The sequence below is a fragment of the Mustela erminea genome, chromosome 6 (assembly GCF_009829155.1).
Source record: "Mustela erminea isolate mMusErm1 chromosome 6, mMusErm1.Pri, whole genome shotgun sequence".
Taxonomy (NCBI): Eukaryota; Metazoa; Chordata; class Mammalia; order Carnivora; family Mustelidae; genus Mustela; species Mustela erminea.
In genome coordinates, this window is record NC_045619.1 from 24,504,112 (window position 1) to 24,527,887 (window position 23,776).

General features: G+C 42.1%; 1 protein-coding gene and 1 non-coding gene across 3 annotated transcripts in view; one reads left to right on the plus strand and one right to left on the minus strand.

The window, feature by feature from the left end:
* Nucleotides 1-8,016: 8,016 nt before the first annotated feature.
* Nucleotides 8,017-8,088, minus strand: TRNAD-GUC. The gene has a single exon. It is a non-coding gene; the product is annotated as a tRNA-Asp (tRNA).
* Nucleotides 8,089-8,477: 389 nt separating this feature from the next.
* Nucleotides 8,478-23,776, plus strand: part of LTA4H (leukotriene A4 hydrolase) — a 31,712-nt gene continuing 16,413 nt past the window's right edge. The window contains exons 1-6 of one of the 2 annotated variants that reach the window (XM_032346709.1): nt 8,478-8,765; nt 14,916-15,046; nt 16,637-16,757; nt 18,332-18,400; nt 20,211-20,315; nt 21,276-21,328. In XM_032346709.1, coding sequence (XP_032202600.1) covers nt 8,607-8,765; nt 14,916-15,046; nt 16,637-16,757; nt 18,332-18,400; nt 20,211-20,315; nt 21,276-21,328 — 638 coding nt within the window. In that variant the 5' untranslated portion in view covers nt 8,478-8,606. The remainder of the gene's footprint in view (nt 8,766-14,915; nt 15,047-16,636; nt 16,758-18,331; nt 18,401-20,210; nt 20,316-21,275; nt 21,329-23,776) is intronic. The other variant, XM_032346708.1, reaches the window with a different exon arrangement.

Sequence of the window (23,776 nt, forward strand, 5' to 3'; positions counted from 1 at the left end):
AGGAAAATGGCAGAATGAATGCTTCTGTTCCAAGATAAGGTGGCCACATTGATTTAACAAACAAAACGAAACAATGATGATCAAATCAAATCTGACAGGAAGGTAGCTCCCTGCCATGCAAAGCAAAATTATGAAAATGGTTATTTAAAATTCAGGATTTATATTCACTATCATTGACTACGACCCCTCCTCTCAATGTATCTTGTGCCATGAGATATTAATTACATTAGCACATAGGAGAGGGTTTATAAACAAGCAAAAAAATAAAACAAACCCAACTCCACATTTATTGAGGGTGTACCCCTCAGTTTGTTTGTTTGTTTGTTTAAGATTTTATTTATTTATTTGACAGACAGAGTTCACAAGTAGGCAGAGAGGCAGGCAGAGAGAGAGAGGAAGAGAAGCAGATTCCCTGCTGAGCAGAGAGCCCGATGATGCGATGCGGGGCTTGATGCAGGGCTTGATCCCAGGACTCTGGGATCATGACCTGAGCCAAAGGCAGAGGCTTTAACCCACTGAGCCACCTAGGTACCCCCACCCCTCAGTTTTTATTGATACTGGTTGGCAATTAAAAAACCGAGACTCCTGCTTTATGTTTCCATGAAAGCTCCACTGCTTCCAGAAAGATGCCCACAGACCTCTCCATTGAACTCCTACAGCTCTTGTGGACAGGTCTGCCTCGATACACTTCAGTGATTCAGTCTCCCACCTGGATCTCTCCCAGTTTCATTTTATGGTTTTCATTTGCCCAGGAAGGTTCTGAACTTCCCAAGGACAAGCCAACATCCACGCTACTTGCTACCCACGAAAGGGGTCTGATCATACCCCAGAGGTGTACTATCGTCCACTAGGAGTTCCACTTTCTTTTGGCCTAGAGTTGGGGAATTATAAAATTATCCTAGCCCAAGAAAGACAAGGGGTAGAGAGTGGGCGGGGGGTGAGGGGGGGGGAGAAGGGAGGAGAAGGAAAAAATTTTTTAAAGCTCCGAAGAATCTGGATGATTTACTCTGTTTGATTCCTTCAAGGGCAGAAAAAAGCCAAAGGTATCACAAGAGATCACGTACTTTCTAATTTTCTATTATTCTAGTTAATCTATTATTCTATTCTATTATTCTATGATTCTATGATTCTTCTTAGACATAAAGAGAAAGCATTTGAGGACCAAGAAACTGTGAAAATCTGGAAACCCAAGCTCTCTTCAACAAAGCAGTAACCTCAGGCTCCACAGGGCATCCTTCCTTCCCGACATCCCTTCTTCCTTTTTCCTGTCTCCCTCTCCTCCCTTCTTCCAATCCCCTTCCCATCTCCTGAGGCCTCACCAGTCTTCGTCCTGAGCTGGGTGCCCTGAGAGAGTTGAAGGAAAAGCAATGTATGCCCAAGAAAAGCTTGTCACTTCAACTCCTTTTGGGAACAGAGAGAGAGGCTGAAGGAAACAAACGGGAACCATCTGGAAGGGCAAGGAGTAGACGCGGTTGATCCTCCTTATTTGCAGCAATGATGCTCTAGTAAGTCATTAGACATCTAGTAAGTCTAGTAAGTTGTGAACATGGAGTGAGTTGGCCAAGTAGGAACCGCTGCTCCCAGGGGAAACACAGTAGGGTTCTGTGAACTTTTGGTTGCACTTCCCAGTCAATACATGACCTTGTTTTATGTGTGTTTCTATCCAAAGCACCTCACGGAATATACAGTGGATTCATGATCATCACACTCGTGGCCCACGGTACTCTGAGTCACGCCGGAAGAAAGCTTAGCTGACACGTGTCTGCTCTCCGTGGGCCACAGCCCTGCCTTCCCGTGCTGAGGAACATGGACAGCACTTGAGCATTTGCTTAGAGGACATTTTTAACAGTGAAATGACTGACAGAAAGCACGAAAACGTGCAAACCATGACATTAAACAGACCACCAAAAGGACACTGGTTTACAGAAAAAAGGCAGAAACAAGAAGGCTCAGCTTTGCCTTGTTCAACCCCAGCTGAGAATGGGAGCCTCGGGCAGCTCAAACGCTTCCCTGCTCTGTGTGTGCCCGCAGGTGACCACGAAAGGGCTGCCAGTGCTGGTTCAGGGGTAACAAATGCATTTTAGTGAGCAGAAAGATTCACGGCTATGAAATCTGCAAAGAATGAGGGCTGACTCGTGTGTGTGTGTGTGTGTGTGTGTGTGTGTGTGTGTGTGTGTGTAAAGTTCCGGTTCAGAAAAATTAAGGACCAGCAGGGGAAGGACAATACATTGGGGAAAATATTTCTAGAGAAGTTGGGGGGTGGGGTGGGAGATAGGGAACAGAGGTGAGAGGAGCGGGCAGGGAGCCTCTTCTAACCCTGTGACCCGGGGGGACAGGGTAAGGGGCCGCTGTGGGAAAGGATGTAGAGTCTGGCTGGAGAAGAGGCTGCGCTGGAGGCCAGGAAGGGAGGCGGAAGCCAGGGCGCGAGGTAAGGGGAAGCGCATGGCTCCTCTCCAGAAACACGGAGACACCCCCGTGGAAGAAGGTGAAGAGTAAGTCAGCTGTGCGAGTCTCTTACCTGCGTTTGCTCAACGGCAGACACCAAGCACAAGAGGCCTGTTGTAAGAGATGACAAAATTCTAGGTAGTTCCTCAAACACAAATCAGTAGGTGAGAGGAATGTTCCGAAGGAAAGCCTTTGAGGTTGGTCTTTGCGGCAAACCTATTTTATAAGCAAATACCAACAACCTGCTCTGTTGGCAAATGAGCGAAACGAGGCTCCAAGCCAGCCACCCCGAGACAGAAATACGGCTTTTGAAAACAGTAATGGCCCTTGTGAAACCCCACTCAGGCTTTAAGCCATCAGAATAAATGGTGTAAGGACCTGCTCTGAGGAAACACCGTCGGGGGCTCAGCAGGAAGAATGTGAGTCGAGTGAGAATCTCTGAATCAGAAAAAAGCCCTCTAGAGCCGAACCTTACAATCAGGTGCAACTAGAAAAGAAACAGTAGTGACTGCGTGTGAGAGGGGGAGAAAGATGATCTAGATCACCATTTGTGAAGATCTCTTTTTTCCTTATAACTTGAAAACAGCTTCTCTTTCTGCTTGATCCACTGTCCCCTGCTCCAGCTGGGAGCTCTTGGGTCTGTGTCCATGATTACAGAGCCAGGGTTGCTGCAAGGAATGATTTTTGGCTTGGTGCAGCGGTCACAAAGCAATGTCACTGGCGTGGGTTATGCTGTCCAAACTTCAAAGCAGCACATCAAAACCTGGCTGCTATATGTTCACCAAAAGATGTGTTCTGGAAGGCGCACAGCAGCACCATTCATGACAATTCGGAAACCAGAATCACCCTGGTGTCCATCCGCAGTGGAATGGGTCCAGATATCTGGTCTACCCACACATGTAACACTCCACAGCAATGAGAATGCATGACCTAGAACAATATGCAACAATCTAAAGGAATCTCGCAATTATAATGAGCTGAAGAATCCAGGCATGAGAGCACTGACTGTATATTTCTGTTTAAATAAGGGGAATCTACCTAGCAAAACAGGTAGGAGTTCTATGTGGTTGGAAGCCAGGCAGTGATTGCCACTGGGACAAGGTTTGCAGAGAATAGAAGGGAATTTGAGGGGGCCATAGTGGGGTGCCGGTAATGCTCTGTATCTTATCTGGGTACTGACTGCACTGGTGCGTGCTCAGTTTACGAAGCTCAGTGAGCTATACACTTACGAGGAGTGCACTTTTATGAGTGGATACTATGCGTCCATAAAGAGTCTGTAAATTAAGTGTTTCCCATTAGCAAGAGGACGGTAAAGGGTATTTTCTTTCTTTTTTAAAGATTTTATTTATTTATTTGACAGAGAGAGAGAGGGAGCACAAGCGGGGGGGTGGGGGGGTGGGAGAGGGAGAACCAGGCTTCCTGTGCAGGGAGCCCGAAGTAGGGGGCTCGATTCCAGGACCCTGCTGGGATCATGACCTGAGCCGAAGGCAGAGTTCACAAGGCAGCTTTCTCTGTGCCCCAGAGTCAACAAAGAATAAAGCGCTGAGTAAAAGGATCCCTGGGGCCTCATGGGAAATCTCATTTATTCATTTATACCTTTGTTCATCCATCCAAAGAACATGCTCAGAGAGGGAAAATAGTTCATCTGGAAATTCAGGACAGACCATCTCATCAGGGGGAAGGACAAATACGCCGACATTTACGTGGCCTGGTAGGTGCTGTGTTGGAGTTGACAGAGGATAACAGGAGTACTGATTTGAGGATCCAGGGCCAGAACTCCAAGAGGAGTCCTGACATGTCTTAGAAACACTTGAACTGAATTTCCTCCAATCCCAAAAGTATCGTTTCAGCCTCTAAGGCAGTGGTTTCACTTACTATGCGCACTGATCACTGGGAGTATCTTACTAAGATGCAGATTCGGATCCAGCAGACCAGAGCCTGAGATCTGTGTTTCTGGTGGGGCTTTTAGGAGACACTACACTGTGGGTCTTAAAACCATACTTGGTGTGCAAAAGAGAGACGGTCACGTGACCAGCCATCCTATCCATCATGGCCTGATAATCCATCCAGATCAGGCTAGTGGTCACCCGTAGAGGAACAAACAGCAAATTGTTGTGGAAGTCTCTCCAGATCCAGCCTGCTCTCAGTCAGGATAGAGGTCAGAATGGGGGGAAGGAGTGGGGACAAGTGGAGAGGATCCCTTATACTATTTTACTAAATTGGAAGAACTTTGTCTTGTGTTCCTTTCATCTCTGCCCTCCCCAGCTGCCCAGACCTTTTCCTGGCACGAACACACTAGAGCTATGCATAATAAGTATACAATTCTTGCACAAACAAAAACAGATTTAACAGAAAAATGGAGAAACGGGTCCAGGCTGCCTCAATCATTTTGTGAGCTAAACATGAAAGAAAAAAAAAAAAAGGAGCTAAAAGAATTTCTTCCACTTTCTCACCCATTGGAAGGGCATCACATACACCTCTGTTCTGTTAGGACTTGAGACTCTACTACACTCCTGCCCAGACAGGAGGGTGGGGTGACAGAGTCCTGGGAGGGAAAAGGAGAACTCTTTCCAGGAAAGATGGGGGCTGGATGGGGAGTCAAGCTTAAGGAAGAGCAGGAGAGAGCTGAGGTCTCGCACAAGCTGCTTTCAGCTAGACTGAAACCCGGCATGTGAATGTCACCCCTGCAGAGCTAGACCTGATGGAAACAGGAAGTCATGTGTTAATGCACCTATTACAATTTCCAGAATTTCCAAAAAAAAAAAAAAAAACAATTTCCAGAATTTCCTAAATATAAATATATTTCAAGAAGATGATCGTTGCAAACTCTTTTAGAAGTCTGTTTTGGCACAATCTGTTTATTTCCCATGTCTTAGTTGCTTCTCATTTCCCAGGTCTACCTAAAAACTCTTGCTAACAAAACAAGGAATAATATGTATTAAAATTAACAAAATAGACAAAATAAAGACCCATAGAAATAATACCGGCAAACACGTAATAGATGATCACAATGCCAAGCACGACCCGAAGCACTTCACGTACGTTATCTCATCTCATCCTTTCAACAGCCCCGGTTTTTCCCCCAAAAGGATTGAGGCTTTGCGGTGGTTTAGTAAATTTTCCAGGTGAGCAGTTAAGCTGGAATACTTCCTCTTCAAATGGCTGTGTAAATATATGTATACTTCTTTTTATAAAACTTTTATCAATCATTTTTATCCTAATAAAGTCTCCTTTTGTATATAAGCTCTGATATTATCCTTATTTTATAGAAGCAATGGAAAACTTCATTTTTAAAACTTTCCCTATCCACCACGGGACATGAAGGACATGTCTATTGTTTGTGAATTGCTAATTTTGTACACTCTATATTTGGGTGTCAGCGGGATCTTAGAAAATAATTGCTACAGTATATCTATCTTTTGATTAATCTATTAATAAATTTGAGGCATTCATTTGCAGCTGTCTGTGACTATCTTCTTGAACACACTGGCATAAACTCTGTGGGCTCCTGGTAGTCGATAATGGAAGTCAATGGTATTGACATTCTTTTATTAGGAAAAGCAAATTATCCTTTCTCCATAAGGAAGATCATTTGATTGTGTATTCTTTGACTAAATCAAGTCTACTGCACCATGTTTGTCACCCTTGATTTAGGAACATCTAGAATATTTTTAGGCCTCAAAAAATGTGTGCAAATATCAACCACATCATGGATTCTTAGGCCATATAAAATTCAGACTTTTGTATTTATAAGACATTGAATTTCATGGTTTGGCATGTTTTAATTTTATTTTGTTTTCCTTTGCCTTGCTGGGGCCAACACCAGGACACCCCCTTACATAACATCTTTTTCTGTTACTGGAGCCAGATTTAATTGTTAGATCATTTTGATACAGAATGGAGTTACGGAGCACTGGCCAAGGCTCAAGTCATCTACTGTCTCCCACACTTCTTAAATCTTTAATTTTCTCTAGAAACCCTTTCATCCCTATATCTAAACATGTTAAAGGTTCTCTTTCCCTAAAAAAATAAAGAACACTTTCTTTATGCCATATGCCTCTCTATTCCTCTTTTGTCTTCCTTTCTCAAATTGGCCAAACGTCTTGACAGAGCAGCTTGTGTTCTATTTCCCTCTTCTTTTTTATTGCTTAACCTATTGCTCTCTGGCATCCAGCTTCCACAAAACTTCCACAGAACTCAACAAAACCACCAACCTCCTACATCCAACCCCACTGCTAAATCTAAAGGAGGCTTTTTACTCCTTATTTTAATGGTCCTCCCTGGATTTAACATTGCTGGTTGGCTCTTCCAAATTTATTTCATGAGTTCTTCTTACTCTACTCCCCCCTTCTGAAAAATTTCAGCTTTATTGAGCTATAATTGACAAAACTGTAAGATCTTTAAAGAGTACATTGTGGTGATTTGGATATATGCATATGTTGTGAGAGGACTGCCTCCATCCTTTAGCCTTTTTTTTGTTAAAAGCTCATGCTCGGCTGGAGTTCAACCTGTTTTCACTGCTCTTCTCTTTACACATGCTACTTGGGCTGAGCTCATCCATGGTCATAGCTTTACCTACCACATTACGTGACCTTCTCAGATCTACCAGAAACTTCCCCAGAGCATGGACTTAAACATCAAGTGATTCACAGACATCTCCACTTGAGTCCCATACGCTCTCAAACTTGGAATGTCCAAAATTAAATTTACATCATCCCTACCTGTATCTGTCCTCTTCAGATGGTCTCTGTCTCTGGTTAAAGATTGCCCACACACCAGAGTCAAAAATTTGAGAATCATCTTAGGCTTCTTAATCTGTGTATCCACTTATCTCTTAAATATTCCTTCCATTCCCCTCCTTTTCTCTATCTTTACTTATTCCCTATGTGAGGCCACCACATCTTCTTCCTGGACTATTACCAGTTTCCTAACTCACTGTGCTTCTGGTTTTGATAACTCCTATCCATTCTCCGAATAAACTACCAGTGTTCTCTGGATGACATGACTCTGACCATGTTCCTCGTGTCTTTAAAATTCTTCAGGAGGCCCCCCATTCATGAATTCAGGATTAAAGATCCAACTGTTTAAAGTCTTCTGAGGCCTGCCCTCTTCCAGTCTCTACAGCTTCAACTCTGAGGTCCCATCCCCCAAACAAATCATTCTTCAACCCTTCCTCACCTTCTGAAAGGGCCCCAGAGCTGAGCTAGATGTCCCAGCTCGGCACTCCAGTGTTGCCACCAGCACATACTCCTATAACAGAATTCTCTCATTACAGTATATTGAAATGACCTTCCTAGGTTTCTAAAATGGGAATATTGGCTTATTCCGTTTTTGCTCTCCAGGGCCTGGAAATGTACATAAGTAGCAATAAAGAAAAATTTGTTGAACTGACACAATTTAGCGTATGTTGGGTTGCCAACATGGCAAACCAGTAATGAAACAACTTTTAAATAAATGTAACGTTGATAACTCATTTGACTTTCTTTCTTTCATATTAACTTTTAAAACGTTGGGAGACATACTTACATCACGGTTTGTTGCATTGTCATTAAAACAAAACTTCCCTTGTGTCTCCCCGTCGGGGAATCGAACCCCGGTCTCCCGCGTGACAGGCGGGGATACTCACCACTATACTAACGAGGAACCACACAGCAACCGCGCCTCCGACAAGGGTTTTATTGCTTATCACCCTCCCCCGCCCTCACTATTGGCTGCCATCAAAGCTTCTGACATTCTTGCATTGTTACTGCAACGTCCACCGAAGTCGAACGAAACTAAAATGGAAGCATCCAGTTGTTCTCCCCGTTGCACTTCTGCTCACTTCCGTCGGCCCACCCATCCTCCAGCTGCCCCCACTCCCCTCCTCTTCCTCCTCCTCCCCTTTCAGGAATGCTCCCAGTCCTCTCGGCTCCCCTCCACACACACACCCCCTCCCAGGAAGCAAAGCGCACTCCTTCTCGCGCTGCACCACGGAACTTGTAGTTCCATCCACGCTACACCTCGCTCTTCTCTCACTTTACGAAACTTCCCTTCCCGGCGGGCGCCACGAGTCGGTCTTGCTCTTCTTTACCTCCCTCCTTCTCTCCTCCACCTCTCAGTCGAGTAGTCTGGCAGTCTGGTTTTAGGGTGCGCATCCGCGTGCGGAGAGACTCCCCAGAGCCATGCCCGAGGTAGTGGATACGTGCTCCTTGGCCTCTCCCGCTTCGGTCTGCCGAACCAAGCACCTGCACCTGCGCTGCAGCGTCGACTTTACCCGCCGGGTGCTCACCGGCACCGCCGCGCTCACGGTGCAGTCTCAGGAGGACAATCTGCGAAGCCTGGTACGGTGGGACGCGCGCCCAGTGCCCGCCTCTCCCCGGCCGCCCGCTTCTCGTCCCTCACCCCGCTGCTGCCCCTTCCCAGCCCCACGTTCGGGTCTGCGGCGCGCATCCCTCGGTGCCCCTCCGCAGCCCGCAGCTCATTATTCCGCACCTCCCTTTCACCCTCACTCATTTCTCAGCCTCCCCTTCCTCGGCCCCCCACTCACCCTATATCGCCTCCTCCCAACCCCGCTTCTGTCTCTGCATCCCTTCGTCACCCGCTGCATACAGCTCAGTGACCCCTCCTGCACCCCACTCGCCAGACTCCCCTCCTCAGCCCTGAGGCACATCCTAGCCCCGCATCCACGTCCTGCCCTCATCCAGCTTCAGGCTTCATTTTAGCCCGAATCCTCCCTCCCCCCTCTCTCCTCGTTCCCAGCGCTGAGCCCCCTGTGGCCTCCCCATTTCCTGGGCCTGCAGCCCAGAACTCTCTTCTCAGGCCCCGAATTTCTTCCAGTCCCCAGCCCACCTTCCTCTTCCTCAGGCCATCGTCTCCTCTAAGTCTCAGACCGAATGCCCTGTCGATGTTGATCCGACCCTTTCCTCCCAGGCACCTTATTTCAACCCGCACTAATGCAGGATCGTACCCCTCGACCCATCGGAGTCTGCCCTCAGCCTCTCTACCACCCATTCTCAAACCCCTCTCCCCTGCTTTGATACTTTCAGTCTCTGCTAACTCCAGGTGCGGCTCTTTTTTTTCCCAGGGTGGTGGCCCTTGTACCTTTATCACCCTTCTCTTCTGTTAATGTAATGAGGGTGGGCCATTCAGGCTTTCTAAGCATATCTCAATACAGTGTATTACATAGCTGGTTTCAAGGAGCGAGTAATTATTGCGCTTCTCAGAAATACACTTCTGCAACATCGCTAAGCCACTTCAGTGATGAAAAACTTGTTTAGATTTATGGAATGTTATTAAATTATTTCCTCTGTACAACATAACCTGTTTTCAGTGTTCTTACTCAAAGTGGTAGTATTTAGATTGTACCTTTCACCTGAAGGGTTTCATAGGTGAGAATTTTGGAAATAAGAGGGACAGCGAAAGACCAGCCACAGTGTATGGTACATAGAGCATTGTGATAATCTACTTAAGCAGGCCATTAAGCAACCTAATCACTGAATGTCGGAGGCTTGGTGGTGGGAAATCAGTGGGGTCAATTAATTGGGCATAATTATAAGTTTAGATAAGAAACAGTGGTTCTCTTGACTCCTTGGGTCATAGGCGTGTATTCTGAGTTCATTAATATGAACTAATAGACCAGGTAAGCTACTCTTTGTCCTTTAACATCTTGCTAGACTAATGCCAATTTGAAAAGTTGGTCGACTCACTTATGTGTTGATACTTAATCACCGAAAGCACTACAAGGAAGAAAATAAGGTATTACAAGCAAGAAGATAACCATTTCCCTATAGGTTGTACTTTGGTCAACTTGAAGTACCATGCTATCTTTCATTGCAGGCAGCTTTGCCAGGCAGGATTGGACAAAGTCCCATCTCAATGAGATTCCCTTTTTATTATAAGAAAGTAGATTTTGATAGTTTATTACTATTTAGTATGACCTTGCACGCTCACCTGTTTTGTAAAAATAAAGGTTTAACTCTGATCCTTGAGGAAGCAAGGAACAAGATGCCTAAATTTTGAAAAGAATGTGCCTTCAATGTCCTAATTTCAAAGCTGCCCATTGTTTTTGCATTCCCCAAATCTTGAGAGAAGACTTTCAAATCATGATGTCTGGGTGGCATGTTTGTTTGGTAAATTAGAGCCTAGAATGATAATAATGTTAGATTTTATACAAGGAAGGCTAGTTTGGTAGAGTGACATCTGTTTTTAATTGTTTGCTTATTTGTAATGACAACTTGAGGCCAAGAGTTTGGTTTTAGTTCTTCAAATTCAGCTTCTTTCCTTCACTAGAATACAGTCTATTGAAGGTAGGACTATGTTTCATGGTTCTATCAGGTTCTTAGTGTGGCACCTGCCATGTGGAGGACACTCAAAAAGTTTGATGAACTAGTGGATGAATTGAGTTAGAGTGCAGTGCCTAAACCTTAATATGGGCCACACTAATAATAGTGCTAACAATGTCTTGAAGGTGAGAAAACACCATACCTCACCACCACCAATAGAGAGGACCTAGTAGCAGTGCTTGGTGAGGACATCCAGTGTCCTTGCTGTCTCCATTCTTGAAGTCCTTGAAGCTGGGGAAATGTTGAAGGAGCTCTACTAGGACTAAATCCCAGCTTTTCTAAAAATCCTTTTGAAGTTTGGGTTATTTGTGCTCAAGTTCAGTATTCTTTGGTGATAACTTCCAAGCATTTGTTTCTTTTATTGAAGTTTGCAACGTTTTTAGTTCTGTCAGCTGGTGGCTCAAAGAGGTTTTAATGTCTTGGCCAAGATCATATACTAGTAAGTAGCAGAAGCCATGAAGTGAACACAGATCTTTCTGACTGCAAACCCTCTAGTGTTCACTACGTAAATGGCTGAGCTGGAAATGAAATTCAAGTTTGGTTTTGATTTTGGTTTTAAAACCAAAATCAAAACCAAACTTTGCAGGGTGCTGCAATTTTTTTTAAAAAACCATTTTTTAAAAATTGCAGCACCCTGCAAATAACAGAAAATGTAAATAGAGACATAATACTGAGGACTAAAGCTTTTTTATTTAAGCCATGCTTTGTTACAGAAAGAATTTCAGTCTGTTTAAAACAACATATACAGTATAATTAAAAATAACTTAAGAATTCAGAGGAAGAGAGAATAAGGATCAGGAAAACGAAACACATGGCCCAAGGGAAAAAGAAGTGGGTTGCGAGGCTTTCTTGGAGCTTCCCAGCAGCCTGTGCAAAAAGGGAATTAGTTATATATTCCATGGCAATTAGCCAGCTGCTTAGAAGTAGAAGTGGTTTTTGGGGTGTTATTCAAAGAGGATACTGTGAGATACAGTAAATTATATCCCTAGTAACTTCCTACTGTTGGCAGGTCTGTTTCCTGTAACTACATATGGTATCTCGGCCTTACATATATAGTTGGTATTCAGTGAAACTTTGTTGAAAAGTACTAGTTCCAACTTTTCAGCTACCCAGTTTTCTTTTTTTTCTATCACTGTTTTTGATCAATTGTTTAATAACATTTAGTAGTGAAATTTGAAGAGGAGTTTCTTAAGTTATTTGAGAGTGATAGTTGAGGTTAAGACTTGGCAATACACAGCTTTAACAGTGCATTTTTCTCTTGTCCCTTGGCTCAGGATTTGCTTAATGCATGAATTGATACCTACGATTTTTTCAGGCACTGTGCTAAACTCTGGAAATGCAAGCCTAAGTAACATTCTGTGTCCTCTTAAGAACCCTCCGTCTAATAGAAAACACATACCATTCTAATGTGGTACAGTAAATGCTATAGGAGAGATTTGGACTGACTAATAAGTATGGAGGATTTGAAAAGATTTTAAAAAAATAGACAAGACAATAATCTGGCTCTTCCTTTTTTTTTTTTTTTTTTTAAATATGTGTTCGAGTCCCTGCTTTCAATTCTTCTTTTCTTTTTAAGATTTTATTTATTTATTTGACAGCAAGAGAGATCATAAGTAGGCAGAGAGGCAAGCAGAGAGAGAGGGAGAAGCAGGCTCCCTACTGAGGAGAGAGCCTGATTCAGGCTTTGATCCGAGGACCCTGAGATCACGACCTGAGCTGTAGGCAGAGGCTTAACCCACAGAGCCACCCAGCACCCTAATCTGGCCCTTCTGATTTCTGATTAGATTAGAACAGTTTAGGCAATACAGATAATCACATATGCCCCTCTGGGAAATGAGTCAGTTGATTCATCCTGTGGTTATAAGAGTAGTATAAACATGAGAAGTTACAGACATAGATATTGTAATCAAGTTTCTAAAATAAGTCCAATAGCCAGAAATAGATCCTGGAATATGAAGGGCAAAAGGAGGAACCCTATTCTTAATAAGATGTAAACCTAATAAAACCAAATATTCTGAATATGCAAGTGCAAGAAGCTAAGTCAGTTCTACTAATTTAGAATAGCAATCGTTGAGGTACCCCTGAGAGAAAGTTAACCCAAAAGGAATAATTACCTATCAGAGGGAAACAGGTGGGGCCCCGAACAAATTTAGGTGCTTTTAAAACAAAAACAAACAGAATGGAGATTTCTTTTCGCCCAAATACTGCTGACTGTAGAGAGGTGGGAATCAAATTAATGATTGCCGCTGTGACTTTTCCTGAGCTTATCGTGCAATTAACTAACTTGAAAGAGAGGCAGCCGGCCTTCTAACTCCCGGGGCTATTGCCAGCCAGATTTCATAGAAAGATGTGATGTGGAGAGACCGCATCACATGTAGTTCTAAGGCAGGCTCTGACTGAGAGCAGTGGTAGAAGGAAAGAGAAAAAAGTCTAAGGACGGTGTGAAAGAAAAACCTGTTAATTGGCCATGGGGGCTTGGAAAAGGGATCAATTGTGGATTATTTGAATATCTCAAATCTTAGGTACCTTGTGGATTCTGTTAACAGAAGGGAGAAATCAGCAGAGAGAACTGATGAGGGGACATAAGGCTGGCTTTGTTTTTAGAATTTTTAGAAGGCCACTGACTATGAGGCAATATTGCCCACGGAAATGTCAAGTGGGCAACAAGTGGGCAGTCCTGGGGAAGGGACACCAGCCATAGAAACAGACCGTACTCATCAGCAGAGAGGAATTGATTGATGATACGTCGGTTATGGTAAGAAAATCCAGGGATCCAGAGCACCTGAATGACTCAGTCAGTTAAGCCGCTCAAGATCCCAGGGTCCGGGGATGAGAGCCCCACACAGGGGCCTCCCTGCTCAGCAGGGAGCCTGCTTCTCCCTCTGCCCCTCCCCCTGCTCACGTTCTCTCTCAAATAAATAAATTAAATCTTTTTTTAAAAAATCAAGGGATTGAGGCTAGAACATTGGGACAAATCCATTTTTAGCTAGAAAGGAGTCGGGGGTGGGGGATAGCATTAGACGAGTAAGAAAACCATTTATGTGTAAAGTCAAAGAAGCCATGGAAAGGACTTCAAACAGATGGGGTGGCCCATAAGGGCTATGAAGAGATAGAGATCCAGATGACCGAGCAGAGAAGACCTCTTGATCGGGGGCATGCCCTGCCCTTTTCAGTAGCAGAGTTGCTGCAAGCCAGCCTGAAGAGAGGGAAGGAGGAGAGATTGATGAAGACGTGCAAACAGCAGCCACAGGTTGCCCATGGAGTTTAAGAAAGGGATGAATAGTTATCAGGGCAGAAGGATCAAGAGAAGTTTTAAACGTAAAATGGAAGTCCTGTTTAGGTTGTTTGGAAGCAGTCTTGCAGCACAGGAAGATTGAAAATTCTAAAACAAGAGATGAGTTGAGAGAAAGTGAAAGGTATGGTCTCTAGGGCTCAGAGGATTTGGGGGATGGAAAACACTCAGATGCTCGCTGCCACTCCTCTCCTGCGTAAAGCAGGAAAATCCTTAACGGTCCTTAATGGTCCACAGCAAGTAGATAGGCTCTCAGTTTATCATAGGTCTTTCAGTTGTACTTGGCAGACCAGGTCAGGCTTTTTCTATATACATAACGGTGATGTACAGCCCACTTATCTGCCTAATGAGTGCCAAGGTTTGTTTTAAATTTCGGATATATGAAAGTACATAGGAGCTGGACTCTATGAATTCCAGGAAGAAATATATAAGATACATCAAGGATTCATGATGAAAGAAACTAAAGTTATAGATTTTTTTTTTTTTTTGCAGAGAAGTTAAGTTTTAGGAGACGGGAGCAAATACATTCTAAGTTAGATTAGACTTATATTTAAAACCTTAAATTTGTGTGACTATCCCAGAATTACCTAATGATAATTAGGTATACATATATGCAAACTTATACATATATGCAAACTTTAGAATGAAAAATCTTTCGGGAAGCATAGAGTCCCAAGAGATGGGACCTACACTAATATTTGGCTCCTTTAATTCTTGTAATTTCACTCTATTTTACTTTCTATGAGCAACTAGTTCTGTTCTGTAATCATTATAGTTAACCTCTATCTAATATTACTTTTCTCTAAGTATATACTAAGCAATTTTTTTATCATTTAAAAATACTAACTTAATTCTAGACCTTGGATACAAAGGACCTCACGATAGAAAAAGCAGTCATCAATGGACAAGAAGTCAAATATACTCTTGGAGAAAGACAAAGTTACAAAGGATCACCAATGGAAATCTCTCTTCCTATTGCTCTGAGCAAGTATGAATGTTATCCTTTTCTTTTATATAACTAAATGATGGAGAAAAATATTTTTAATTTAGACAGTTTTCTTTTCCTATTTCTAGTTTGTGTGTATGTAGTAATTGGTGCTCTTACTGATCTGTTCAGATTAAAGCTTATAGTGAAAATTATATGTTCTTAAGACTCTAAAGAAATTCATTGTATGAAATACTCAAGAATAGGACTTTTGATAACTGTTACTTCTTTACTGATCATGGGAGTGATCTAGAGTGATGATGGGATCATGCCATCTTGAGGAGGCATTTCAGGATCCGGGAAGCCCTTCCAAGCTGCAGTTTTTACTTTTTCCCCAAAGGCCGGCCACTGTTACTAGTGGGATAATGACAATGACATACATAGAATGGCTTCTGTGTACCAATCTTAAGCTAATGCCTTAGACATATTCCTTTTTCTAATTCTTATGGTAGCCATTTGCGGTTTGATTTCCATTTTACAGATGAGGAATGGGAACTTCAGAGAAATAAAGTAACTTACTCAAGAAAGAGGCAGCCACAATTGTCATATTGGGAGTATATCCCACTCCTCGATAAATTAGGAAGGGAAAAAAGGGTAGAAAACCATCGGCCTAAAACAAAGGTGATGGACCCCACCTTTCAAAGGCCAATGTTTTCATGCCTTCTCTTTCTGTTTAAGAAAGCAATGGGCAGGCTGCCTGGGTGGCTCAGTCAGTTAAGCGTTAAGTGTCTGCCTTCAGCTCAGGTCATGATCCCAGGATCCTGGCATCCAGCCCCACATGAGGCACCCTGCTCATGCTCATTCTCTCTCGTGCTCTCTTTCTCTCTCAGATAAAATAAATAAAATCTTAAAAAAAGAAAAAGAAAAAAAAGGAAAACACTCACACTTACTGACCCCATTCTACAGATCAAGAACCGAGGCACAGAGTGGCCAAGTCATTTGTCCAGTTCCCAGCACCACCAGTAGGTGGCAGAGTCAGGATTCACACACAGGCACGCGGCTCCTCTCCTGTGCTCTTTGCTATTTCCTCATTATTGGTGCTGCTCAAACTCTGGGGCCAAGGACCAGTTCTTGTTATTTCCAATCTGTCACAGACCCATTCTTTTACACAATGCAATAAAAGTGAGTTACTAGAAAGAAGAGATTAAAAGCAAGCGCCCTTTTTTGATCCCTAGATTCTACAGACATAAAAGTGACTCTAAAAGCTTCTAAATGCTTACTCTCCATTTCTTGACCAGTCCCATACCCGTTTGCAGACCAGTACTACTCTGTGTCATGCTCCTTTCTTCCACTTTCCCGCTGTCATGAAAGATTGCGTGATACCACAGGTGCAAAGTGTGTGACACACAGTGGTGTCATTGACGAATATCGGTCCCTGTTAGGTCTTCCGAAGCACTTAGAGCAATAGCGTAGAAGGCAGCCAGAGGCAGGCATCAGGTAGGATGCTGAGGACCCGACATTCCTACAGCTGACTCGCCATCAGTAACAAGACCTTATAAATTATTATCTATATCATTTAGTCTTTGTGTTATGAATTCAAACTTCAGTTAGATTGAATTATACTCTACTAATGTATTTGTTTGTTGCCTACAGAAATCAAGAAGTCGTTATAGAAATCTCTTTTGAGACCTCTCCAAAGTCTTCGGCTCTTCAGTGGCTCACTCCTGAACAAACTTCTGGGAAGGAACACCCCTATCTCTTTAGTCAGTGCCAGGTAAAAAAATCTGGAATGATTTGTTGTACAAAAAAACTCCCAGCACAGTTTACTGAAGCAAAGTGGACAGTGGTATAATGGATACTCGGGTCTTCCCTAAGACAGCGTTTTAATTTATGTTCTAAAAATGATATGCATTTTCACTGATACCTCATTATTAACACATTCATATATCACTGTTAAAATGAAACGCCTTTCAGTTTGAAATCATGTCCACTTAAAGTGGACTGTCTAGGTCCTATTTCCTGAGTGGGCACTCAAGAAATCATTATAAAATAGAAAGGAAAAAATTAATAAGATGAAAGTAATAGGTACTGGTTATAAAAAATGTTAACAGTAAAGAAATGGAAAGTGAAAGGTCAGATTTTTCAATCTTCTGCAGACACTATTGCCCAGAAGTAACCATCACTGAGATATGTATGCAGCCATTTCCAGATTTTCCTTATACTTTAACAAATGTGTATGTTATGTAAACATTAAATGTACGATTTAAACTATTTCTGTTTTCTCTTTAAAAACTAAGAATAAAGAATCCTATCATTAGAGACAATCTGTCACATATTAAACTACTTTCTAAAAGGGGAAAAACCTAATTCTGTTAGTAATTAAATAATTTACAATTAAAGGAACTCATTTCATTAAACACTGACTAGTCTTTATTAGGTACTTTGCACAGTTAATCCTCTCAGTATTCCTAAGTGATAGACACAACCTTAGACTCAAATCTCAATAGGAGTCTAGATGGTATTGAGAAAGGCTGTTCTTTTCCTTCCTTTTCTTCTTAACTTTTACTTTCAAAGTTTGCTGCAAGACTGGAATGTCAAGCCTCCAACAACACTCCCTACGCAGTTCTCAGAACACGGGCATCCCATTAGATGTTAATAACTAACCAGAATAAGATGGTTTCCTGTTAAAACAAGTGTAAGAATTCAAACAGGTTTCTTTAATGTGGGTCTTTTCAGTCTCCAGGAGGCTAATGCTCCAAACGATTCTGTAAGACAGGAATGTAGTATGCATGGTTCTCAGTTTTATTTCACTAAAGAGCCCTTTTTTCCCTCAGGGTCCCTAACAGCATCTCACTGAGCACTGCTGTTACTCAGGGCAGAGAACAAGAAACAATGCTTGACATTGCTTCATGCTTCAAATGAATCATGAGGATTGACCGTACATGAAAATGGGACATCAGGGGCGCCTGGGTGGCTCAGTTGGTTAAACCGTTGCCTTTGGCTCAGGTCATGATCCCTGGGTCGTGGGATCGAGTCCCGCATCAGGCTCCTTGCTCAGTGGGGAGCCTGCTTCTCTCTCTGCCTCTGCCTGCTTGTACTCACTCTCTCTCTCTAATAATAATAATAAATAAATAGTAATAAATAAATAAAATATTAAAAAAATAAAATGGAAAATCAGACTTTTCTATCCACAAGTCTATTTTTGTTCCTTCAAAAGATCTGAAAAAATATGAGAAATATTTTTTAAAAAGAACGTGTCTAAGGGCAGTGCTGCAATTTTAATGATTTCTTAACAACTTGATCTATAAGAAAGGGGAATAGCTTTTTCTTTTCCCTCCCCCTTCCCAGGCCATCCACTGTAGAGCAATTCTTCCTTGCCAGGACACTCCTTCTGTGAAATTAACCTACAGTGCAGAGGTAAGTATCACAAAGTATTAACCGAATTAAATGACTCATATAAGTAAATGTGGTATAAATTATAAGCAGAGTTAAGAGTTGGATTTTTATAGTTAGTAATATTTTACTTAATTAAATTCTACATGAAATATAACAAAGAAGCTCTGGACCTCATTTTGCATCTCTATTTTAAAAACTTTATTTTTAAGTAATCTCTACACCCAACTTGGGGCATGAACTTACAGCCCTGAGATCAAGAGTCACGCGCTCCAGTGACTGAGCCTGCCAGGTGCCCCTGCATCTTTGTTTCTAAAGGCAGTTTTGAACATTTCTAAAATATATAAATTCAGTTAAAAAGTAAGAGGAAATGGGTACTATTCTGATTTTAAAGGGAATTCAGAGTAGCAGATCTCAAGACAAAAATTTGGGGACAATGTCTTTTAACTTTAAAAAATTAACATTTGTAGGATTATAGGTTCTAGAAATGCGCTCTATAGCCATGTGAACCTCTGTCTAGGTCCCCTAACAGGCTTAGATTGCAGACTTACCTGAACGTTTCCACCTGATTCTTGTAGGTACTGCTAATCGTTTTACAAAAAGGACTATAATAATAAGTAAGTCCTAACTAACTAAATGAGACTAAATACATACCTACCTACATATGTACATACTAGGTCCCAGGCCAGACCTGCTCGGACCAAGCAAATAGAATTGGGGACCAACCTGTCTTTATGGGGGCTTCTTGATTCCAAGATCGTCGTACAACCGAACCACACCTAGTATGTATAGTGCTGTAGAAAACTGTATACTCGGAGACAAAGACTCTCCAGTTTTGGACTCTTTACCACTTACTGACTGCATGACCCGGGGCAAGTCTTATGACCTCAAAACCTGGAGTTGTCTCATCTGTATAACACACCACTGCCTAAACGAAGGGAGGAAGCAGAACTAAATTATTTCTCGAGTGCTTTTTAGCTTTAGATTTATGGTTATTGTCGTACTGGCTTTGGAAGTTCTGATCTGTGTCTGCCTCCAAAATAACTTTAAATACTGGGCCAGGCAAGAAGAATATGAAAGTCTAGAACTTCACGGGATGTATGTTTGCTAGATCATTAATATTGAAGGGCTAGTCCTTGATTCTAGCATTCTTTAGAAATAAAACTTTCAGAATCGTGGAGCTTGGGTATATATTTAAATGACCCGAAGTTCTGCGCCGTCAGCATCTTTTCCAAACAAATTCCCAGAGAAAGTTATTTCACGGCTCTGGACAATAACTTTTAGTTTCTCACAGTCATGACCCTTAAAAAGCTCTTTGATTTGTAACTCCAAATTTATGGTTTAAATATAAAACTGTTCAAAACTGTATTCGCTGTCCTAAAGTGAGTATACAACCTTGTGAATCTGTTTTGAGGGTGTGGAGGAGGACACAGGTGGCCAGCCCTGCCAAGAAGGTTGATGGATTGTTCTTCCGTAATTTACTCTTTGCTGCAGTCCCATGAGGTTATTACCCTTGTTTGATGGAGAAACTGAGGCTCAGGCAGGTCATTTTCCAAGGCCATGCAGTTAGTAAGTAGCAGAGCTGGAATTTTAATCTAGTTTCTACCAAATCCTCTTAAGATGGATGGATGAATGGATAGATAATTCACATTCATTTTTAAAGAAGCCAGTTTTATTTATTGCTAGTTTATTTATAAACCTGCTAAGTCCAGACTTACTGGGCTCACTGCCTATCGCATAGTTAAGAAGGGGGAAATCTGTTATTTTACACATATAATTAAGGATACATAGAATGTTTCCTTTGGAACTGGAGATGACTTCTCTTCTTGATTAGGTATCTGTCCCTAAAGAATTGGTGGCACTGATGAGCGCCATTCGTGATGGAGAAGAACCTGACCCAGAAGACCCAAGCAGGAAGATCTATAAATTCAGCCAAAAAGTAAGATCTGAGGACCTACATTTTTGTTTTCATTGCTGGTGAACTACAAATAGCTTTTACCTATCCAGAGAGCAAAATTGCTTTTGAAATATTTCAGAACTTAGAAAGCAGCTTCTGTGGTCTTGTGTGTTCTTCATTTCTTTTGGGCTTGTGAAATGTTGGGCTCTATTCACAGCGTTGGAATAAAGAAAGGGGTCGTTGAATAAGCAAAGTGGGGCACAGAGCCTGATTCCATTCTCTCTCATCACAGTCAGCAGCAGGTTTTCTGTTGTTTGAACTTTGCTCACCCTCCTACCGCAGGGCAGGCCCACTGTGGTTAGTGTTTACAAACAGAGGAGCTACATTAGACCAAAACAAACAAAACAAAACAAAAAACAACTCTGTTACAGTCCTTAAGGTTAAGATTCCTATGTACCTGGTAATTTGACTTGTATTCTTTGACCTTTAATGAATCGCGTGTGTTTACACATGCTTTTTTTTTGAATTGACCTTCTTAACAGAACATGTAATTGAACCACAGTACAGTGGTTCCCAAACCTTCAGCTTCCTCTTACTGCTGGATTATTTTATATGTCTCTCAAATATACCAGGAGTGGTTTTTTTAAAAAAGGAAGTAAAAAAATTGTTTCACGTCAAGGAAAAGCCCAAAAAACTTTAGAAAAAAAGCACAGTTCCTTCTTATAGGCCAATTTTTGAGAAATGCTTGATACGGACCTGGTAATATTACGTGCAGGCATGTTTTTCACATCAGACTGCCTTTCCTAGTAAAATAAAAGAGAAATAGATGTTCTGAAATGTTTTACATCACAATTTTGAACTATTTAACTCCCTAAAAATGAGAACGGTGAGATCTGAAAAGGAATTCACATTTAAATATGGATTGTCTTACTCTAACATTTCTAAGCACTAATTCGTTTGTGTGTGTGTGTGTGTTTTGGTGTTTTTTTTTGCTCCTTTTAGGTGCCCATGCCCTGCTACTTGATTGCTTTAGTTGTTGGAGCTTTAGAAAGCAGGTGAGCTTTTGAACAAATTTTGAGGTTTATGAAAAGATTAAGCTTGAAGTATCTTGAATCTCTGGCAGGATTAACTAGCAGCTCATTTATGCACATCACAAGATATCAAGCTGGAAAAATTCAAATCTAATTATAAAATGTAAATAACAATGAATTTTAAATGAAAAAAATCTTTTACCAGTCCCTGTTCGGCTTTTCTGGGTATTCCAGAGTGAGCATGCTCTGCCTTTAGTTAGAGATCTGGATTCTAATAGAAGTTTGAACTGGTCACTTCTCTTAACTTCCATTTCCTCAACCTTGAAATTGCAGTATCTCTCTTTCCCTGAACAAGTGAGGTAAGAAACGTTAAAGCAATTGGAAGGGGGCACCTGGGTGGCTCAGTGGGTTGAGCCTCTGCCTTTGGCTCAGGTCATGATCTCAGGGTCCTTAGATGGAGCCCAGCATCGGGCTCTCTCCTCAGCAGGGAGCCTGCTTCCCCCTCTTTCTCTCTGCCTGCTTGTGATCTCTGTCAAATAAATAAATATTTTTTTAAAAAGCACACGGAAGCCTATAAATATTACAGAAATAAAAGATATTTTATTAAAATTTTACCAATAGCTAAGGTGCCCTTCCTTCTTAATTTTTTGCTAAGTCTTACTGCTAAACAGCTGAAAATTAAGACTATGGGTAGGCCTTACATTCTTTAAATTGCCAGAAATGTGGACAAGATCAAGAAGTCAGGCGAACCCAGCTCCAGCCAAGCAGTTACTATGAGCATCCTTGGGCAGCTCACCTCTGAGTTTCCTTACGGCTCCTAACGGCTGGAAAGAATACTATGTAGCTCAAAGGATTTTTGTGAGAATTAACCGACCCAATATAGGTAAAGCTCCCAGCCTACGGGAAACTCACTAGATGATGATTCTAGGAATTGTCGGAGTGCCGACCATTACAAAGGCTTATTCTGTGCCGACCCCCGAGCGTCAGGGCACGGAATCCCCCCAGTTCCGTGGAGTAGATGGGATTGCTTTTCCTATCTGACCGATAAAGGAACTGATGCTCGGTGAGTATTAATAACCACCTCATGGTCACACAGATAGGAAGGGTCAGGACCGGGATCTAGGCTGGCTGACTTTGCAGCCTGTGCCGCAAACATGTGCCCTATCGGGCTAGATAGCCGCTGACCGCATGGGGCCTGCGATGTGTGTGAAATACACACTAGATTGCTAAACACTTGGTAGGAAAAAAAGGACATCAACTCTCATCGGTAATTTTTATGTTGATTACATCTGGAAATGATACTACTTTGGATGTATTGGGTTAAACAAAGTGTATTGTTGAAATTGATTTCATCTGCTTCCATTTTGCTTATTTCACATGTGGCCGCTGGGCAATTTAAAATGACATACGCAGCTCATACTTGGGGTTCTCATTAAATTTGTTGGCTAACAGCAGGTTGGTTACCATCACTGCCCAGTCTGGTTCCAGAGACTGGTAGCTTTGGCATCACCTGCGAGTTGGGTAGAAATGCAAATTCTGGGGTCCTATGGCAGAGCTACTAACTCAACATTTGCATATGAACAAGCTTCCCGGATCATCAGAATGCACATTAAAGTTGGAGAAGCAGCTCCTCTGGAGTCCACTGCCTCTCTGGGGGCATGACACCTCAGTGAAATCTTGTTGTTTGGGGTTTGGCTCCGCAGAAAATGTTTAGGATGCAATTTAGATGAAAAAAATATTTTTGTGTTCTAGTCCTTTGTAAGTGATACGCACTTTTATTTATTTCTTCTGGTTTTATACTGTGGCTAAAAATCCCACAAAATTTACTCTCTTAACCATTTTTACGGGTACGGCCCAGTAGTCAGTATTGCCCAGTAAATCCACATTGTCGGGAAACAGATTTTCAGAACTCTCATTTTGCAAAACTGAAACTCTGTACCCTTTAAACAACAACTCCCATTTCCACTTCCTTCTAGCCCCTGGTAACCAGCATTCTACTCTCTGTTTCTATGAGTTTGAACACTTTAGAGACCTCCTAAGTGGAATCAGAGTATTTGTTCTTTTGTGACTGGCTTGGATTGTTACTCAGCCTAATGCCCTCAAGCTTCAGCCATGTTCTAGCATGTGACAGGATTTCCTTCTTTTTCTATTTGTTTCTTCTTCTGTGAGTGTTCAACCTTTAAGTATATAGCAAATAACCCCTTACTGAGCCTGACTGGGGGATCCCCAAAGTTCTTACCATAGCCAGTTAGCTAATCTTCGGGGGCACCTTACATCTCTGTTTTCATGTGGCCCGGACGGTGCCTCCTCAGAGAGCTGTGTATTTTCTGGTGTGCACACAGCAGTGGACTGTATCTCAGAGAAGCTGTTAAACCTCCCCTCCTCCCAGAGCACATGGTAAATCTTAACTACTGTCGGGTTTTTATATACTACTTTAGCTCTTTCCTAGAACCAAATGAATAATGTGTCTTG